At 33.6% G+C, this 16272-nt stretch overlaps 1 protein-coding gene across 1 annotated transcript; it reads left to right on the top strand.

The window, feature by feature from the left end:
* Nucleotides 1-45: 45 nt before the first annotated feature.
* On the top strand, nucleotides 46-10012 carry LOC128171167 (F-box only protein 10-like). The gene is made up of 15 exons (XM_052836902.1): nucleotides 46-372; nucleotides 2294-2747; nucleotides 2898-3966; nucleotides 4368-4735; nucleotides 4856-4937; nucleotides 5036-5103; nucleotides 5269-5405; nucleotides 5812-5882; nucleotides 6275-6427; nucleotides 6532-6638; nucleotides 6828-6990; nucleotides 7686-7855; nucleotides 8213-8350; nucleotides 8527-8711; nucleotides 8866-10012. The coding sequence occupies exons 1-15, from the start codon at nucleotides 194-196 to the stop codon at nucleotides 9050-9052; spliced, it is 3531 nt and encodes a 1176-aa protein (XP_052692862.1). The 5' UTR covers nucleotides 46-193; the 3' UTR covers nucleotides 9053-10012.
* The last annotated feature ends 6260 nt before the right edge of the window (nucleotides 10013-16272 follow it).

Raw genomic sequence — 16272 nt, 5'->3', positions numbered from 1 at the left:
GGAAAATTCCGCACGAAACATTTCAGTCCTAATTGGCAGCCGGAAGTTTTCTATCACCTTGCAAACTATAAACATTCCTCTGATTCTGAAATCGAATATGCAGCACAAAAACCACCTTGCCAGTCTACCACCGATCTCTTGGCCGGTGGATGATGCTATCTAAATGTAGAGATAATACAATTGAAAACAGAGGATGTCTATTCCTAGCGTGAAGCCAGATATTGGCAGCAAGGTTCTCCCAGGTGATAAAACAGGTTTGCCATGGGAAATATGGAGGATAATTCTGTCCTACCTCTCCGCAGAAGACCTTTGTCGATGTTCATGCACTTGTAAAACCTGGAATGATCTAGTGGTTAGTCTGGACAGTTCAAGGTAAACCATTCTGATTCTTGTGTAAAATGATAATTGAGCATGAAAGACAAATTAATGAAATTGTTCTGTAGCAGCGTTCTGTGGGTATGTATTGTCAAAATCCTTTTGTTGATCCACTTCTCATTTCAGCGAAGACAATCAGACCGGTTGACTACCGGTGCAAGATACATGTAGATCAATTAGTAAAGCACCGGACAAGAGTAGGGGGGGGGGGGGGGTGTCAAATTGCAATGTGCTCCATCATTTCTCCCAGCTCCTTTAAATTGGTATACTGTTGTAACTGTCAGTTTAACTCCTGCATGGGGGAAATGCCCAATATGATCACTGAGGGCAAAGTTATCATTTACGGGGGGTAACTAGATTTACCGAAATACCCAGGATTTACCGAAATGCCCGGTGAAAACACTGAAATACCCTTCAAAAACACCAAAATGCCTCATTTGAACACAGATTTTTAACATCATAGTTTGAATCTAAGTGTTAAAATGTATTTCCCCAATATTCATGTTGATAATGTAAGTATTTTGACATAAATAACGGTTTTTAACATGTGTAGACATTGGGTTAAGAATGATAACTCTTGCATAAATTGCTTTTCACTCGAATAGAGGTGTGAATTTTTATTCCCAGAATTGATTAAGATTAAAGCATAAAATGTTAGATCTTTAATTAGGAGCATCAAATTGTTTTATATTTTTTCAAAATGTATTTAATCTATGTTTAGCGAAAGCATGAAAAGAATTGTGAGAAGATAATTGGTCATAGGGCAATAACCTGTTAACTTATAATGAGATGAAAACACTTATGTCCAGTTGAAATGAATTATTTAAAATAAATTTAATCATTGTTATTTACAAGAAATAAATCAATAAAAAGATTTAGTTACATTGGGTTTTTATCAACACGTTAAAAACTAAATTTAATGAAAGAGTTATTTTTCTTGGAAGAATTGCATTCTAATCAATAACCATGAAAATCGGATGATTTATTCAAAAAATTAACTTTATATACAATAACTATCTATATACAATCCTAAACATCCTAAACTCTTTTTGGCGTAATAATGGGCATTTTGGTGTTTTTGAAGGGTATTTCGGTGTTTTCACCGGGTATTTTGGTAAATCCCGGGTATTTCGGTAATTCTATGTACCGATTTACGGGGGAAGGAATGTGATGGTCGGACTATTTTGAATGCTGGCACCAAATACATGTAGCTTAGTGGATAGAGCACCTGACCAGGGATTCAGGAGATCAAGGTTTAAATTTTGGTCTGGTTCATCATTATTTCTCCCATCCTGTAAATTACCCAGTGAGCCAGTTATGCCTCACATGAAATTTCCATGATATATGAACTAGAATTTAAATGCTATGAAGGCTTCACATGTTGTAATATGAACATTTTCTTGAATTTCATTTGAAATTTTCATGTGAGATTCATGCAATTAAAAATGAATTCATCTATTTTTTTTCACATGAAATTCACATGAAAAATATTTGAGTTTGAAATACAAAAATAATATCATAGAGATCTAACATAAATATCACCTCTTGTAATATCAACATGTAATTTTGTGAGTGAAGTTTCTGTAAGTGCTCTTCACATCGTCAATATATACTGCTTGGAATTCATATGAGACACATCAAATAAATCACCAGTGATTTTCTTAGTTATAGAACTTAAAGAATAAATCTTTCAATTTAGTCTTCTACTCCTAAGATTTATAAGGTTATAGGTGGAAACATTCTTCAAAGCCAATTTTGTTTTTAAAATGCTCAAGAATTCAGCACTTGAAAGACTTAAAAATAAGGAGGATTTTCAGAATATGTTTTAGCAAATTAAAAACTAGAATTCTGAATGGATCCAAACAAGCATATCACATATATTATTAAATTTTATCCAAACTTTTATTACTTTAATCAGATGGAGGGAGCTGTATCTGCAATGCTCAGACTGGAAGCATCCAGTTTGGCCAATAAACACTGATTCAGAGCCTGCCTCATGGAGACTAGCATTCAAAGAGCAATATCTCTCTGTAAGGTTCTGGGGCCGAAACCTACGCGAGCCCGATCCAGCTACTTGTCTCTTTGTCTTAAAACGAAAAAAAGAAAGAAAAGTGATTCGAGTTGGAAGGAGTATGGAGCATACTTCCCTTAAGAGTGCGCTGGCAGTGGCTAATGACTATGACAGAATTGAGATCTACCCAGGTATTTATGATGAGCAGTTTGAAATGTCCTCCAAAATTCCATTTGAGATTATTGGTGTTGGGGAGCTTGGCAGCATTATCTTAGTGGTGTGTGTGGAGCAGATCGCCTTGACAGGCAGAGTCAGTAACCTGGTATTCAGAGCTCCATGGTTCACAAACTTTATTCTGAAGGTAATCAGCTCAGATTAGAAAGTTTTCATTTCTAAAAAAGTATGAAAATAATATGTATACAGATATGTCTTTAAGGAAAATGTTAATCAATTTTTACTTTAATCATGTGGAACAGCTTTACAATGACATTGGTAAAAATTATAATTACAGGTCAGACTTGGGTATTTACAAGTTGATAACTGTATCTTTGAGGATGGAATGGTTTATGTCCAAAATCCTGGTTCATGTCACATAAAATTCTGTACATTTCGCCATGCCACAGTGATACTGCAACATTTGAACTCCAGCATCATAGAAAATTGTGAGTTTTCAAAAACAGACTCTGCAGCTATAACTGTGGAGGGGTTTCCTCGTGAAGACAGGAACTGGACATTTAACTACATGATGGAGAAAATAGCTGCTGTAAGTCACTTAAATAGACCTCCCAAGAAAGGATATGAAATGGCTCCACCGTCCGCATTCTCCACATCCACTGCTGTTACACAGAAATGGCTTCTGGAAAAATCTAGTGATACCAAAACAGAGTATTCTCATGATCCAAATCGTAGACAAAGCTACTGTAGTTCTTCCTTTATGCAGAGCGAGTTTACGGATACCTCCCTTCAAACTAGGAGTGCCAACAAGGTGCACGGGAAATCTAGTGGGAGACAGACCTTTAGCCTGGACCAGCTACAGGGTCGGACTTCCTGTTTCTCCTCCCACACAGGCGAGCTCACAGGGGGGTCCAGGACTTGTGAATTCCTGTCTCAAAGTGACCCTTCATGCTATGGAGGTAAAAACACTCTAACTGTAGCAGGGAGCAGTCATTATGGGAGCTTTACTGCCTCGGAGGTCAGCCATGGCTCCACTGTTGGAGGAGGTAGTATCAGGGTAGACATTGAGGACAATGACAAAACCTCGCTGTGTTCAGGTATGCTGTTGGAAGAAGATAAACTCTCAGTTCCAGATCAAGTGAAAACCAATCAGGAGACTGCTGAAAATGTAAACCAGAGTAGTGAAACAGGTGCAATGGGGGGAGCAGGAAACAGTGGCATTGTGCAAGAACAGGATGGAGATCCTCACCCTCATGACAGAATTGATATCAGGTCAAGGTCACCAAGCAGGGCCTTCAGCAATTCAAGGTCACACAGTCCAGTGTCCACAGCCAGTGGAAGTGACATATTTGATGACAGCAATGACAGTATTGGAAGTTATCACTCTGGATCTCTTGACTCCAGAGGTATTGAGTTTTATAGTGTATTACTATATATCCAGGTTTTTTTCGCGTGTCACAAAATTTTGCAAAAATTGGGAAATTGTGTAGCATTTTTAATTTGCGTCAGTCATTTTTTGAGATTTAAAAGGTTTTTCAAAGAAAATGATACAGAATATAATTTCTGCATATTCAATAATTTGTGATTTAAAAGACGTTGTGATAAAAGCGAAAATTAGATCATTGCAAAAATTACCGGATATATGGTATATATTCTTGTTATTTTAAAAGACAATGATATATCTGTTTCATACATTGCAAATTTACTTTACACAAATAAATAAGATCAGTGAATTTTAAATGCTACATATACAGTATATACAAGTAAATATGGTGCATGTTTTGAGTCTGTTTATTTAACTACATAGGATCCAGCAGTAGCAGTGAGGAGGGAGGACTGATCCTCTCAGACACAGACTCGGACTTCAGCGATGAGGAGGAGTCTGTAATCATGTTGACATGCCCTCAACACCAGCAACCACGCTCGATATCCTCCGCAAGTATCGGGGCAGATGTCATATCCATCTGCAGCCAGAACCAGTCAGAGAACATCCGAATCACCGCAGATGCTGCGGTTAACAAGGTGACGGATGAGGTCAGAGGTTGTCTGATCCACCGCTGTCGGATGAGTCTGTGTAAGGGTGGGGTGATGGTCAGTCTACAGGCACATGCCATCATCTCCCACTGTGATATCAACAGTGTGGGCTATGGAATCAGGTGCATTCAAAATGCAAGGGTAAGTGATTGTTTTGTTGATGAAGATTACATTTTTATTCAAATATATCATGGTACAAATTAATTGAGATTTGGATTGAAATGCTGCTAAATTTATAAAACTTGAATTTCATCCCTGTAGGTTATCATTTTGAAGAATGAGATTCACCATTGTCGAACCTCTGGTGTGTTTATGAGGCTTGCTGCCTCCGGATTGGTTGCAGGTAGGTGACCCTATTTATGTAAATTATGTGAATGCTTCCTTATCAAAATTTAATGAAAGATTTAAACTCAAACCAATTCTCTTAAATATTCATTTTAGGAAATGATATTCACTCCAATTGTGAAGCTGGCATTGATATTCGGAAAAATGCTGACCCTCTTGTCATAGTAAGTTTTCTGTTGCAATAATACAAATGTACATGATATTGTTGATCATAAACCTAAATTATTATACAGTACATAAAAACATTACATATATTTAATCAAGCCTACAGCAACTAATATTAAATTAAAAGAAACTTAAATATTGCTTAATATGTGAAATATTTCCAGAGTAACCGTATTCACCATGGGAAGAGATCTGGTGTTGTTGTCCTGGGGAGTGGGCGTGGTCAGATCCGGAACAATGAGATTTACCAGAACAAGGAGGCTGGGCTCTATATACTGTACAGAGGAAACCCCACCGTCAGGTACCTAAGGAATTTATATAAACTACTGATGCATCTAAAAGCAGGGAATACCCAAATGTTGGGTTAATTACGATAACTTCAAATACCAGTAATTAAGCCACTGATAATAAAAAACATGAGATTACAGAGTCTCCATCAATATACCAGTAGTTGTGCATCTTTAGTGATGGAAGTCATCATAATTCAACATGATACCAGAGTACATAAATATGCATTTCTACATGCACTGATAGATGTGATAAAATCATTAACTGTATCAGAATTGTATATGTAAATGTTACTATTATTTTGCACATTTAGCCATTAGCTTTAGTATTCATAAAAATAAAGATTTCATGGTGTTATAAGTAAATTATACTTAGACAGTAGGCATTTGTTACTGATACACATGCTTTGTTAATTGCAGCAAGAATCAGATTTTCAGTGGGAAGGCTGCGGGCATTGCAGTGAATGAAGGTGGCAAGGGATATGTCTGTGGTTAGTACTTACTGAATACATTGGGACAAACAAAATTTATTGAGACCATGTAGGAATGTCTCCTTATCACTAAAAACTGGTATCATAGTTGTGTCATGTAGCTTGAAAATAGTACAAGTACTATTAAAGTTACTGTAATAGATTTCTTATTTTTAAAGTGCACTTAATTCTGCAATTAAGCTGTTTTCCATAAAATCGCGAATGTCGAATTATAGTATCAAGTTGTTTACATATATATATGTCAAAAAAATAAATGCTAGATTTTAAATTCGCGAGCTGCGCTTCTTGCAATTTACACGAATTTTAATTCCTAGCTTTTAAATAGGAATCTACATATACAGTATACCCATTTATGTGTATAACTTTTTTACACGGTTTTCATATTTTGATAGATAACATAATTCGAGAGAATCAGTGGGGAGGAGTAGATATTCGTCATGGTGGTGACCCAGTGGTCACACAGAACATCATCTGTAACGGAATGTCCGACGGAATCGTGATCGGAGAAAAGGGGCGGGGCAGCATAGAAAACAACATCATCACAGGTTGGACTTAAGTGATATTTCTTTAAAATTTGTAATATGATAATATTGGAACTTAGCTAATATCAATACCATACCAATACAGCAAAATGTAACTTCTTATTCAGGGAATGCTGGGTGTGGAGTGTGGATCACAGCAGCCTCACAGCCACTTATCCATGGCAACCAGATCAACAACAACTTGGACACCGGCATTACATTCGTAAACAAAACGGTACCATACATCTCAAGTTTGATTTTTTAAAAAGTGTCTTGATCATATGTTCCAGCATCTATACTGAAAACGTTACTACTAGAAGTTTGAATCATGTTGTCATTCTGAATGTTTCTAAGGATTATGAAGTATAACAAATGTCTATTCTAAATTTTGTAACTGGATTTGGATGACATTTTATGTTCACAGGATGAGGCCCATGAAGCGGACCCTTTGTCATCCATGGATCGCAGTGACGTACACAGTCAGAAGAGCGCAGAGTTCTGGCAGTTTATTAACGAGGATCAGCCCCATCACAGACGCTCCTGTAGCAAGGCCACAGTGGAGTATAACAGTATATACCACAACAATGGTAATACACCACAAAAATGGTAATACACCACATCAACACCGTAAATAGAGATAAAGTAAAAACCACAACAATGGTAATACACCACATCAACACCGTAAATAGAGATAAAGTAAATACCACAACAATGGTAATACACCACATCAACACCATAACTAGAGATATAGTAAATACCACAACAATGGTAATACACCACATCAACACTGTAAATATATGTAGTAAATACCACAACAATGGTAATACACCACATCAACACTGTAAATACATGTAGTATATGCATGTACCATATTAATGGTAGCTACACTACATCAAGTCTGTAAATACTTGTAGTAAATACCACAACAATGGTAATACACCACATCAACACTGTAAATACATGTAGTATATGCATGTACCATATTAATGGTAGCTACACTACATCAAGTCTGTAAATACTTGTAGTAAATACCATAGTAATGGTAGTATATCTCAACAACTGTTACTAGCAAGTTGATCTGTATAACAGTAAATTACTAGTAAGTTGTCCAGAATTAATTCATAAGGCTTTTGAATACAGATTCTGAGGAATTGGTGAATACTTAAAAGAGAATGATCAATGTACATCTGGTCATTTACCTCTATTGATTTGGAATATATGCATATACATTGTATATCAAAGATATCCCTAATCTGAAATGACTTTTGGCATATGTTTGTAGGCCGAGGAATATTTCTAATGTTTGGTGATGAAGTGGAGGTCAAATGTAATGCTGTCCATGGTAACCGTGGTGATGGCATCCATATTGACCAGGAGTTTCCTGTACTGGTAAAGGACAACAGTGTTACATGTAATGCAGGAAATGGACTGATTACATCCGATGTAGGGGAGGTAATTCTGGGAAAATTTTCAACGGATATTTAAAAATCATTCACAAATCAGTCACGAAATTGTTGAGGTTTGTTATGTTTATGTTATATGTTATATCTCGTTAAGATTTTATAATAATGCTTACTTCGAAATTAATGAATACCTTCTTATTATGAAGATAATTTTAAATTGATAATTGCTTGTGTGTAGGTCATACACACATAATTTCCAACAAAACTGGTAATAAAAAATCCTGTTAACTGCTTTAAAATTGCTAAACTTTTTAATTGATGCCCAGTATACATGTACAAATGTACATATGTCTTCCTTTGATCTTTTTCTTGACAATAACTAATAATATTTTTCTTGGATCTCTAGGTGATTGTGGAGGGTAATGGAATCTTTGACAACAGGGATCATGGGTTGTTTGTAAAGAACCAGGTCACAGTAGAAGAGAATGATATTGTGGGCAATCAGAGAAGTGCCCTGCAGCTAGAGAGGAACCCACAAGTTATGGTAAGTCACCGGAGAAACTCCAAAATTATTGTAAATCACCGACATGAACTTTCACAGATTTAATAGATATTCCAAGTGCTGTTGGAGAAATTACATGTCATTGTTGGTATTAAGATATATATTTTTATTCTCCTCCACTACAAAAGTTTTTAACTGTTGTTGGTGTTGATTTCCAGGTGAGACAGAATCGGCTGCAGTCCCCATCTGAGAGGACCATCACAGTGATCTCTGTCCACGAGGGAGCCATCAGCAGCAACCAAGTCTACAGTGTCAACGCCGACCCAATTCTTAAAACCACTGACTCAAAATGCCAAATGGATGACAACAAAATCATCCATATTGACTCTTTGTCTAAATCAAGGTAAAAACTTGTAAATTTCAACATGTACAATCTACCGGTATTACTTAAATTGAGCCAATTTTCACTGAAACAGTTACTAGTAATTAGGGAGTTTCATAGCTTTACATGCATGAGCACTGTACATGTACTTTTAATGTATGCAGTATTCTTACAGTAATGAAAATGGAGGAAAAGTAAGTAAGGACTTATGGATGTTGAAAGACCCTCCTGCCAGGCCTCATATTGAAGCCCCGCCCACTGTTCCTACCTTGCCTGCCAATCAAGTGACCTCCATAACAAGAGTCACAGTGCCCTCTGTACACAACTGTGACGAAGGGAGCAAACTCTGTATCATACTGTAAACTTGATCATCCATCATACCATGCATTCTCATTAATGTATCACTTGAACTGGGTACTTAGATTTTAAAGATATTTCTTCAATAATGTAAGCAATTCGATCAGGGGTTTGAACATTCACATTTATAAAATGTTAAAGAGCTGTCCGTGCTATCATATTCTGATATTGAGCTAGGATCCATGGTTGTAACTAGATAAATCCTCATATCATGATATTTGTTACATTATTATCATTGTCACTGATTCTTAAGAATTATTACATGTGTGTATATGCGTATATATAATGTTATTAAGAGTTCTACCATTATGAAAACTTAAAAGTAGCAAAAACTATTAATTATTAATAATAATGGGTGTTTTATCAATTTACAAAAAAACTTCATTGATATACAATGTGCCAATTTTAAATATTTTTCTCAAAACCAATTATAAATGAAGCATCAAATTACCCCGGTAATGGTATTTCATAACAGGTATCATTTTGTAATACATGTTCAGTAGCTATGTTTACTACTGAATTGGAACAAGCAGTATGAAGGCATTTAGATCTGAAGGAATCTTCCATTATTAACTTGCCTTTGGTTCATATACTGGACAGCTGCACGGTCATTATCACTTAATATAATTTCAATGATTTCCACTTAGTGATACATTCAATGTCTATTGTTTTTATCAATTTACATATATTTTTTTGTTAAGCATTTACAATAATTCTTCAACTATTTGTCATATCATGGAAAATATGTGTTCATAAATGTCCATTCACTTGTAATTTTCATGCACATTTATTCTGGATGTTGAACAACAAATCAAGATGAGGAATCTCTACATTCATCTTTTATTGTAAGATAGGATTGGTAACAATTCCTTCATTATAAAAGAGTTCTTTTACAAAAATAGATTTTTTTAGTCCTATATTCCATTCGTACGAAAGCCGAATAGGGCCACATAAAAAAAATATTTTTATCTCATAATTACGAGAAAAGATCTCGTTATTACGAGTTAATTATCTCATTATTACGAGTTAGTTATCTCGTTATTACGAGAAAAGATCTCGTAATTACGAGAAAAGATCTCGTTATAACGAGATAATTTTCTCGTTATTACGAGAAAAGATCTCGTTATTACGAGATAATTTTCTCGTTATTACGAGTTAATTTTCTCGTTAGAAAAGATCTCGTTATTACGAGAAAAAGATCTATATAAAATGGTGCGTTTCTGAAAAAGAATTCGACTGGATCACACTTTAAGTCTCTCTTTTTCATTCCAGAAACGTTGATTCAATTTTGATCAATATTGAAATATAACAACGATCATTATTCATTAATTTCTACATATCAAATGATTGGTTTCGACATTTTCTCTGGTATTAATAAAAGGAAAGAACTTTATGTAATTTTTCTATTCAACTTATATACCGGTATATTATAATCCCACTCCGAATTAAATACCAGGTAGTCCTATAGTCGTAAAAACACAGTTTTATTAGTTACAGATAACTTTAATGACTATATAGTTTCAGTCATGGATATGGATACACAGGATTTACCCGAATTTGTGTTTTATATGTTCATACACAACCTACATGTATATTAAAAATAATTGACTTTATATAAACATTTTGGAGTCTGAAAAAAAATAACAAGTATCCTTCTTAATTATTGACATACAGTTCAATGAATTTTTTAATCAATTTGCTTTGCTAATTCTTCTGAAATTTCTTTAAAACTGCTTGGTCCGATTATATATCAAATTATGCGTTTAAAACGATGATCATGCTAAGTAAGTGTATACTAATAGACATTGCAGTAATTCATACACTTTATATAAAAAGAATAGAATAATGAAACGCGCCATTTCAAAAATAAATCTTCTCGTAATTACGAGATAATTAACTCGTAATAACGAGATCTTTTCTCGTAATAACGAGATCTTTTCTCGTAATTACGAGATAATTAACTCGTAATAACGAGATAATTAACTCGTAATAACGAGATCTTTTCTTGTAATTACGAGATCTTTTCTCGTAATAACGAGATAATTAACTCGTAGTAACGATATTTTTTTTCTCGTAATTACGAGATCTTTTCTCGTAATAACGAGATAATTAACTCATAATAACGAGATCTTTTCTCGTAATTACGAGATCTTTTCTCGTAATAACGAGATATTTAACTCGTAATAACGAGATCTTTTCTCGTAATTACGAGATAAAAATATTTTTTTAAGTGGCCCTATTCGTCTTTCGTACATTCGTGATTAAATTGATTAAATTAGAAAGTCACCTGTTTTTCTATGACATTAACTTACCTGTAATTCTGATTGCCCAGAGACAACTATGGCGTCATGTACTGTAAACCAATTTTTATTTGCGAGAAAAGTTTGTGAGGTTTGCGAGAGGGTCATTGTTGTGGATGTTTCTTGCTGCAAATCAGTCTTCAGATGTCTCTTGCATATTATTTTCAAGATAATTACATCTTTATTTGGAAAATTAGTCGCCACGAACCAGGTTATCTTTGGTAAATCACAAAATAAAGTCGTCGTGAATGAAAGTTGGTTTAAAGTAATAATTTATGGTATACCTCATGTTCTCTTACTGATTTTAAGTACATACAATGTAGTAAGGAATAGGGAGGAATTAACCATCAGAAAGCAGCATGGATTCATGTTACATTACATAGATCTGAATAAAAAGGCCATGCAAAAAGAGGCATTTGTCAATCTGTCAGCTATTTACATAATAGTTGTATATTAGAGTAGATATTATAATATATTATAAGTTTTTTATATATATTATTATTTATTTGGCTAAGGGTTACTTTAATGAAAAATTTGCTATTATTTACACTTATCCAAAACAATTTACTGCTAAAATAGTTTTGCAATATAATCCATATATATATATATATGTATACATTTGACAGTGTAGATTTGATTGCTGTTAAAAATGCTTGTATACATATTCCACTTACATGACTTTAGTGTAATATATTTACAGGGATATAACTTAACTTTTGTGGACATCATGTCTCCAATCTGTGATTCTGTTGTGTTTTATTTTTATATATATATTTACAATACACAAAAGTCCCAGTCATTCAGAGCTCTCACAAGCTCTTATTTACCTTCTTTCATGATATGTTATCATTTAACCAAATTTTCTTGGTATATGGCTATGGCTGTAATTTTTTTTTCCCTTTTTGTATTCGTGCCAAACTATTCTAAAGAACAAATTTAAAAGCATTTACAGAATATTATCCTGATTGCCTTCTTTGTACAGACGTTGGTTTCACAGTTGTTCAAAAGTATTAATTTACAAAGAGGTTATTTTATTTCTTTTGAAATGAATTAAACTATTCTTTATTTATGTATACACAAAATACATATCATTGTTACTGTAATGTTCTTTTGTTGATATTTATCATTAATTATCATATAATGTTGTGTTATTCACAGATATTAAATACTAGTATGGATAATAATGATATGAATGACATTGTTATTATGTATATTTTCCCAGAGTTTTGTGCATAACTTTATGCTGTATGACTATTCTTAATATGAATTCAATTACATTTGAGGGAAAGATGAATTTAAAGCTCGAGACTGGTTCTGGGGTATGAATAGGGAAATGGATATAATTGAAAATAATTAAAGAAACAGACTTCTATGATATCATAATCATGCATTCAGTTTGATTTCCACTACTATGAAAGTAACGACAGGACTTTTCCCAAAGATTTATGGTATTTCAATTGTTTATGTCCTACCCAGGGTCTACTTGTAAAAGTATAAAAACGGGGGCTGGGATTCTCAAAACTTAGGAAGATGGCTGTCATAGTCATCATACTGCAATAATGTAGCCCTTCCGATTTTTTTTTTAATCTGACCCCCCCTCCCTAAAAAAAGGGAGGGGGTCAAAGGTTACATATTTGCAGCTAGGACATCATAACTGAACATTTGGCTTTTCTGATCGACCAGAAAAGAAGATTTTATAAACACTAGTGTACATGTATTGTCACAGAGGCTCAACACTATCATAAAACTCTCCATCTACACAATTTTCACAATTCATTAAAAAGCTCTATGGATATCATAATCATGCATTTTTTCTAAAATAAAATATCTAAAAGATTTGAAATCTTAGTAAATTCGTTATAATTGCCTCACACCCAACCTCTTCCGAGACTTGAGCCATAAATTTTACAGTTTTGGTATATGGCTTCGCAAACATAATAACCACGCGAATAAACGCGTAACTGTTGCCAGTAAAAAACCATGCGCGGATCTAGAGGCCCCCCCCCCCAGGAAAGTGCAATTCATTAAATTTACATAGTAAAATTATCGCAAATAGGCATCGGGACCCCCCCCCCCCCCCCCCCCCCCCGATTAGGAATTTCATGATTTAAGGAATTTTATTTTTTTCGTAGGTATGATTTTTTTTTTGTAGTTATACTACGATCCCCCCTTCCGCCTACGGATTAGGAATTTCATGATTTTGGGAATTAGGCTTTTTTTTTTTTGCTTATCAAGATTCCTGATGGTTAGTGTAGCCTCCCCCCCCCCCCCCTCCTTCCGACTATTGATTCGGACCCCCTGGAAAATTTTTCCGGTTTCGCGCATGAAAGTGCACTTATTATATCAAAGCATCACAATGTAGATTCTTTGATACAATTTAAAATTGTAATTGTACGATTTCTAAAATCGATTGTACAATTTCAAAAGGTTTTTATACTGATTGTACAACTTGTATTCGGCATTTTTTTTTTCAAACGAGGGCCAAAAAAACCCGATCGAATACGTTTTTATTAAATTAATATGAAAGTCTTTGTCTATTCGCGTTCCAACTTTCGCGTATATATTACCGGAAAAAAATTCTTCACTTATGAGTTGAATGGTAGTTCGTAAATAAATATTTATTGTAAAATTATGTTATTTTAAATTTTTCCTCTCATAAATTAAAAAATCCATTTTATATATTCACACGTACGGTTAAATATTAGTATTAGTGATTTTTACTTAAAATGTACATATTATATCACATGGGAGGTAAAACAACAATATTGAAACTTACCGGGAGCGTTCATGGACGGAGAATGACTCTCTACTGTGAAATAATAATCTTATAGACAGCAAACTCGCCATTCTTTGCCAGATTCTGTTGTTTGTGGACGTTCTATGTCTGATGTATGTGTGTGTTACTCATTGCCAGGACCAGACTGTGGTCAAATTTTCCGCATCCGATGTACTGGGTCAACGAGAAGTGACAGGTACACTGGAGTACCCACTGTGCGTGACCCGACCAGTGTCTGTCGCGGGGGTGGGGGTCACTCTGTGTTGCTGACAGCTAGGTCAGCTTATATTTTAAGAACTCTGTAAGCATGTCGAATAGTATAATATACTGCGTTGTGCAGGGAGATGAGCAAAATTAGATTTAACCTAATTGCAGTTATTTTAATGCAGCTAATTAATGTACCTGTTATTGTACATTCATATATCAAATGGATACAGGTTTACGATTTAAGAAAAGTTCTCATAAATAGGATATGATTACAAAAATGTATAAAGTTTCCTCATTTATAATAGATTAAAACATCTCTTTAAAAGCTGTCAAGCTCCAAATGAAATATCTCGTACGTACTTCATAACAAATATACGTACGGTTGATATACACGTACTGTTGTAAATTCTACTAATCAAAGTACTATATCAGTGCTATAATAATATGTATTTTTTTTAATTCATTAATTTCGATGGGAGCTAAATAGAGCGTCTATGAGAACCATGATACGTCGATTGTGCGATAATTTTACATCTTAGCATAATATACTATGGGAATCGCACTTGAAAAAGTAGTAAATTAATTGTGTGGTGTAGATGTTTTTACGAAATTAGATAATTTTCGTTAATAAATCAAATTTCTTGAGTTCTCGATTCTATGTAGCTAGCGTTAAGGTGGCTCGACACACCAATGCATTATTTGATAGATCGATGAAGAATTCTCTTTCAAAAATGATTATTCAAAAATGACACCTATATCGGCCTCTGATTATTTTATATGAATTTTTTTGTATTTTTTTATAGAAACCGGAAACATCGTTTTAGCTGCGAACAAGATATATTAGAGCTAAAAATTTGTTATCAATTAATGCACAATACAATTATCTATAAATACATATAAAAAACGGCCAGATAAACTAATAATAATTATGAAAATGAAAAAAAAGGATTGTAGATATTTTTTAAATCTATGGATAAAAACTGCAGATAAACTGTTACTCGCATTTAACAATTGCTGTACAATTATATTTCAACAAGAAATTGAAACCAAATAGTGAAATTAAAGTATAAATGGAAAATTTTAAAATCGAACCGATCCCGATTGTAATTAAACTGATCCCGAACGAAATCACATAAAGTTAGAATGATTCAGAATTTTGCAAAAATTTCAGGTTGTTTAGCTGTAAAATGGTTTCGTCATTTACTAACATTATAATTTATATCAATTACTTAGAACAAAACTGCAATTTGTTTGTATAATTTCAATTTTAAAATAATTCTGATCGGGATCAGTTTTTATTCAATCGGGATCGGTTCAAATTTGATAAATAGCAATTTTTCCAAAATTTCGCATTTTCATTTCAATTACTTTGTAAAATATCATTGTTTAGTAAAGAGTTTATGTGACTATATGTTATTTTTAAAATTTTATCCATAGATTAAAAAGATATTAAAGAATGACAATTTTGATTTTCAGAAATATTTTTTTAATTAAAAAATTAAACACTTGACCAAACGATCTTTGGCATGAATTTATTTATAATTATATTACACATTAATTGACAACAAGTTTTAAGCTTTAATATATTCTGTTTGTCTGCAAAACAGTTTTTCCTATTTCACTGAAAAAATACAAAAAAATTCGTATAAAATAACTGAAAGCCGATATTGATCTCTATTTTGTGGAATCATGTTTCAAAAAAGATTCTCTATCGATCCATAAAATAAAATTTTGGTGTGTCGAGGAACCTTAACATAACAAAACAGCGCCAATACACGCGCGGATATATAATTTATTCAAAAGATTTTCTAAATAATTGTATTATTGAAATTAAAAGTGTCTTAAATTTGATATCACATGGTTAACATATTTATTGATATTTGGAGTTTATAATATTTAGATATAATATGGTCTGATATTATATGTATAACAAAAAAGCATA

The sequence above is a fragment of the Crassostrea angulata genome, chromosome 1, assembly GCF_025612915.1.
Source record: "Crassostrea angulata isolate pt1a10 chromosome 1, ASM2561291v2, whole genome shotgun sequence".
NCBI classification, from domain to species: Eukaryota; Metazoa; Mollusca; class Bivalvia; order Ostreida; family Ostreidae; genus Magallana; species Magallana angulata.
Note: the sequence above shows the minus strand (reverse complement) of the source record. Positions and strands in the feature narration are given on the sequence as shown.

Excerpts from the sequence above, each read along its gene's own strand:
- LOC128171167 (XM_052836902.1), top strand. The coding sequence starts at position 194 with ATGTCTATTCCTAGCGTGAAGCCAGATATTGGCAGCAAGGTTCTCCCA. Across the intron at positions 6,428-6,531 it reads AGAAAACAACATCATCACAG|GGAATGCTGGGTGTGGAGTG; the intron begins GTTGGACTTAAG and ends CTTCTTATTCAG. Across the intron at positions 8,712-8,865 it reads GACTCTTTGTCTAAATCAAG|TAATGAAAATGGAGGAAAAG; the intron begins GTAAAAACTTGT and ends GTATTCTTACAG.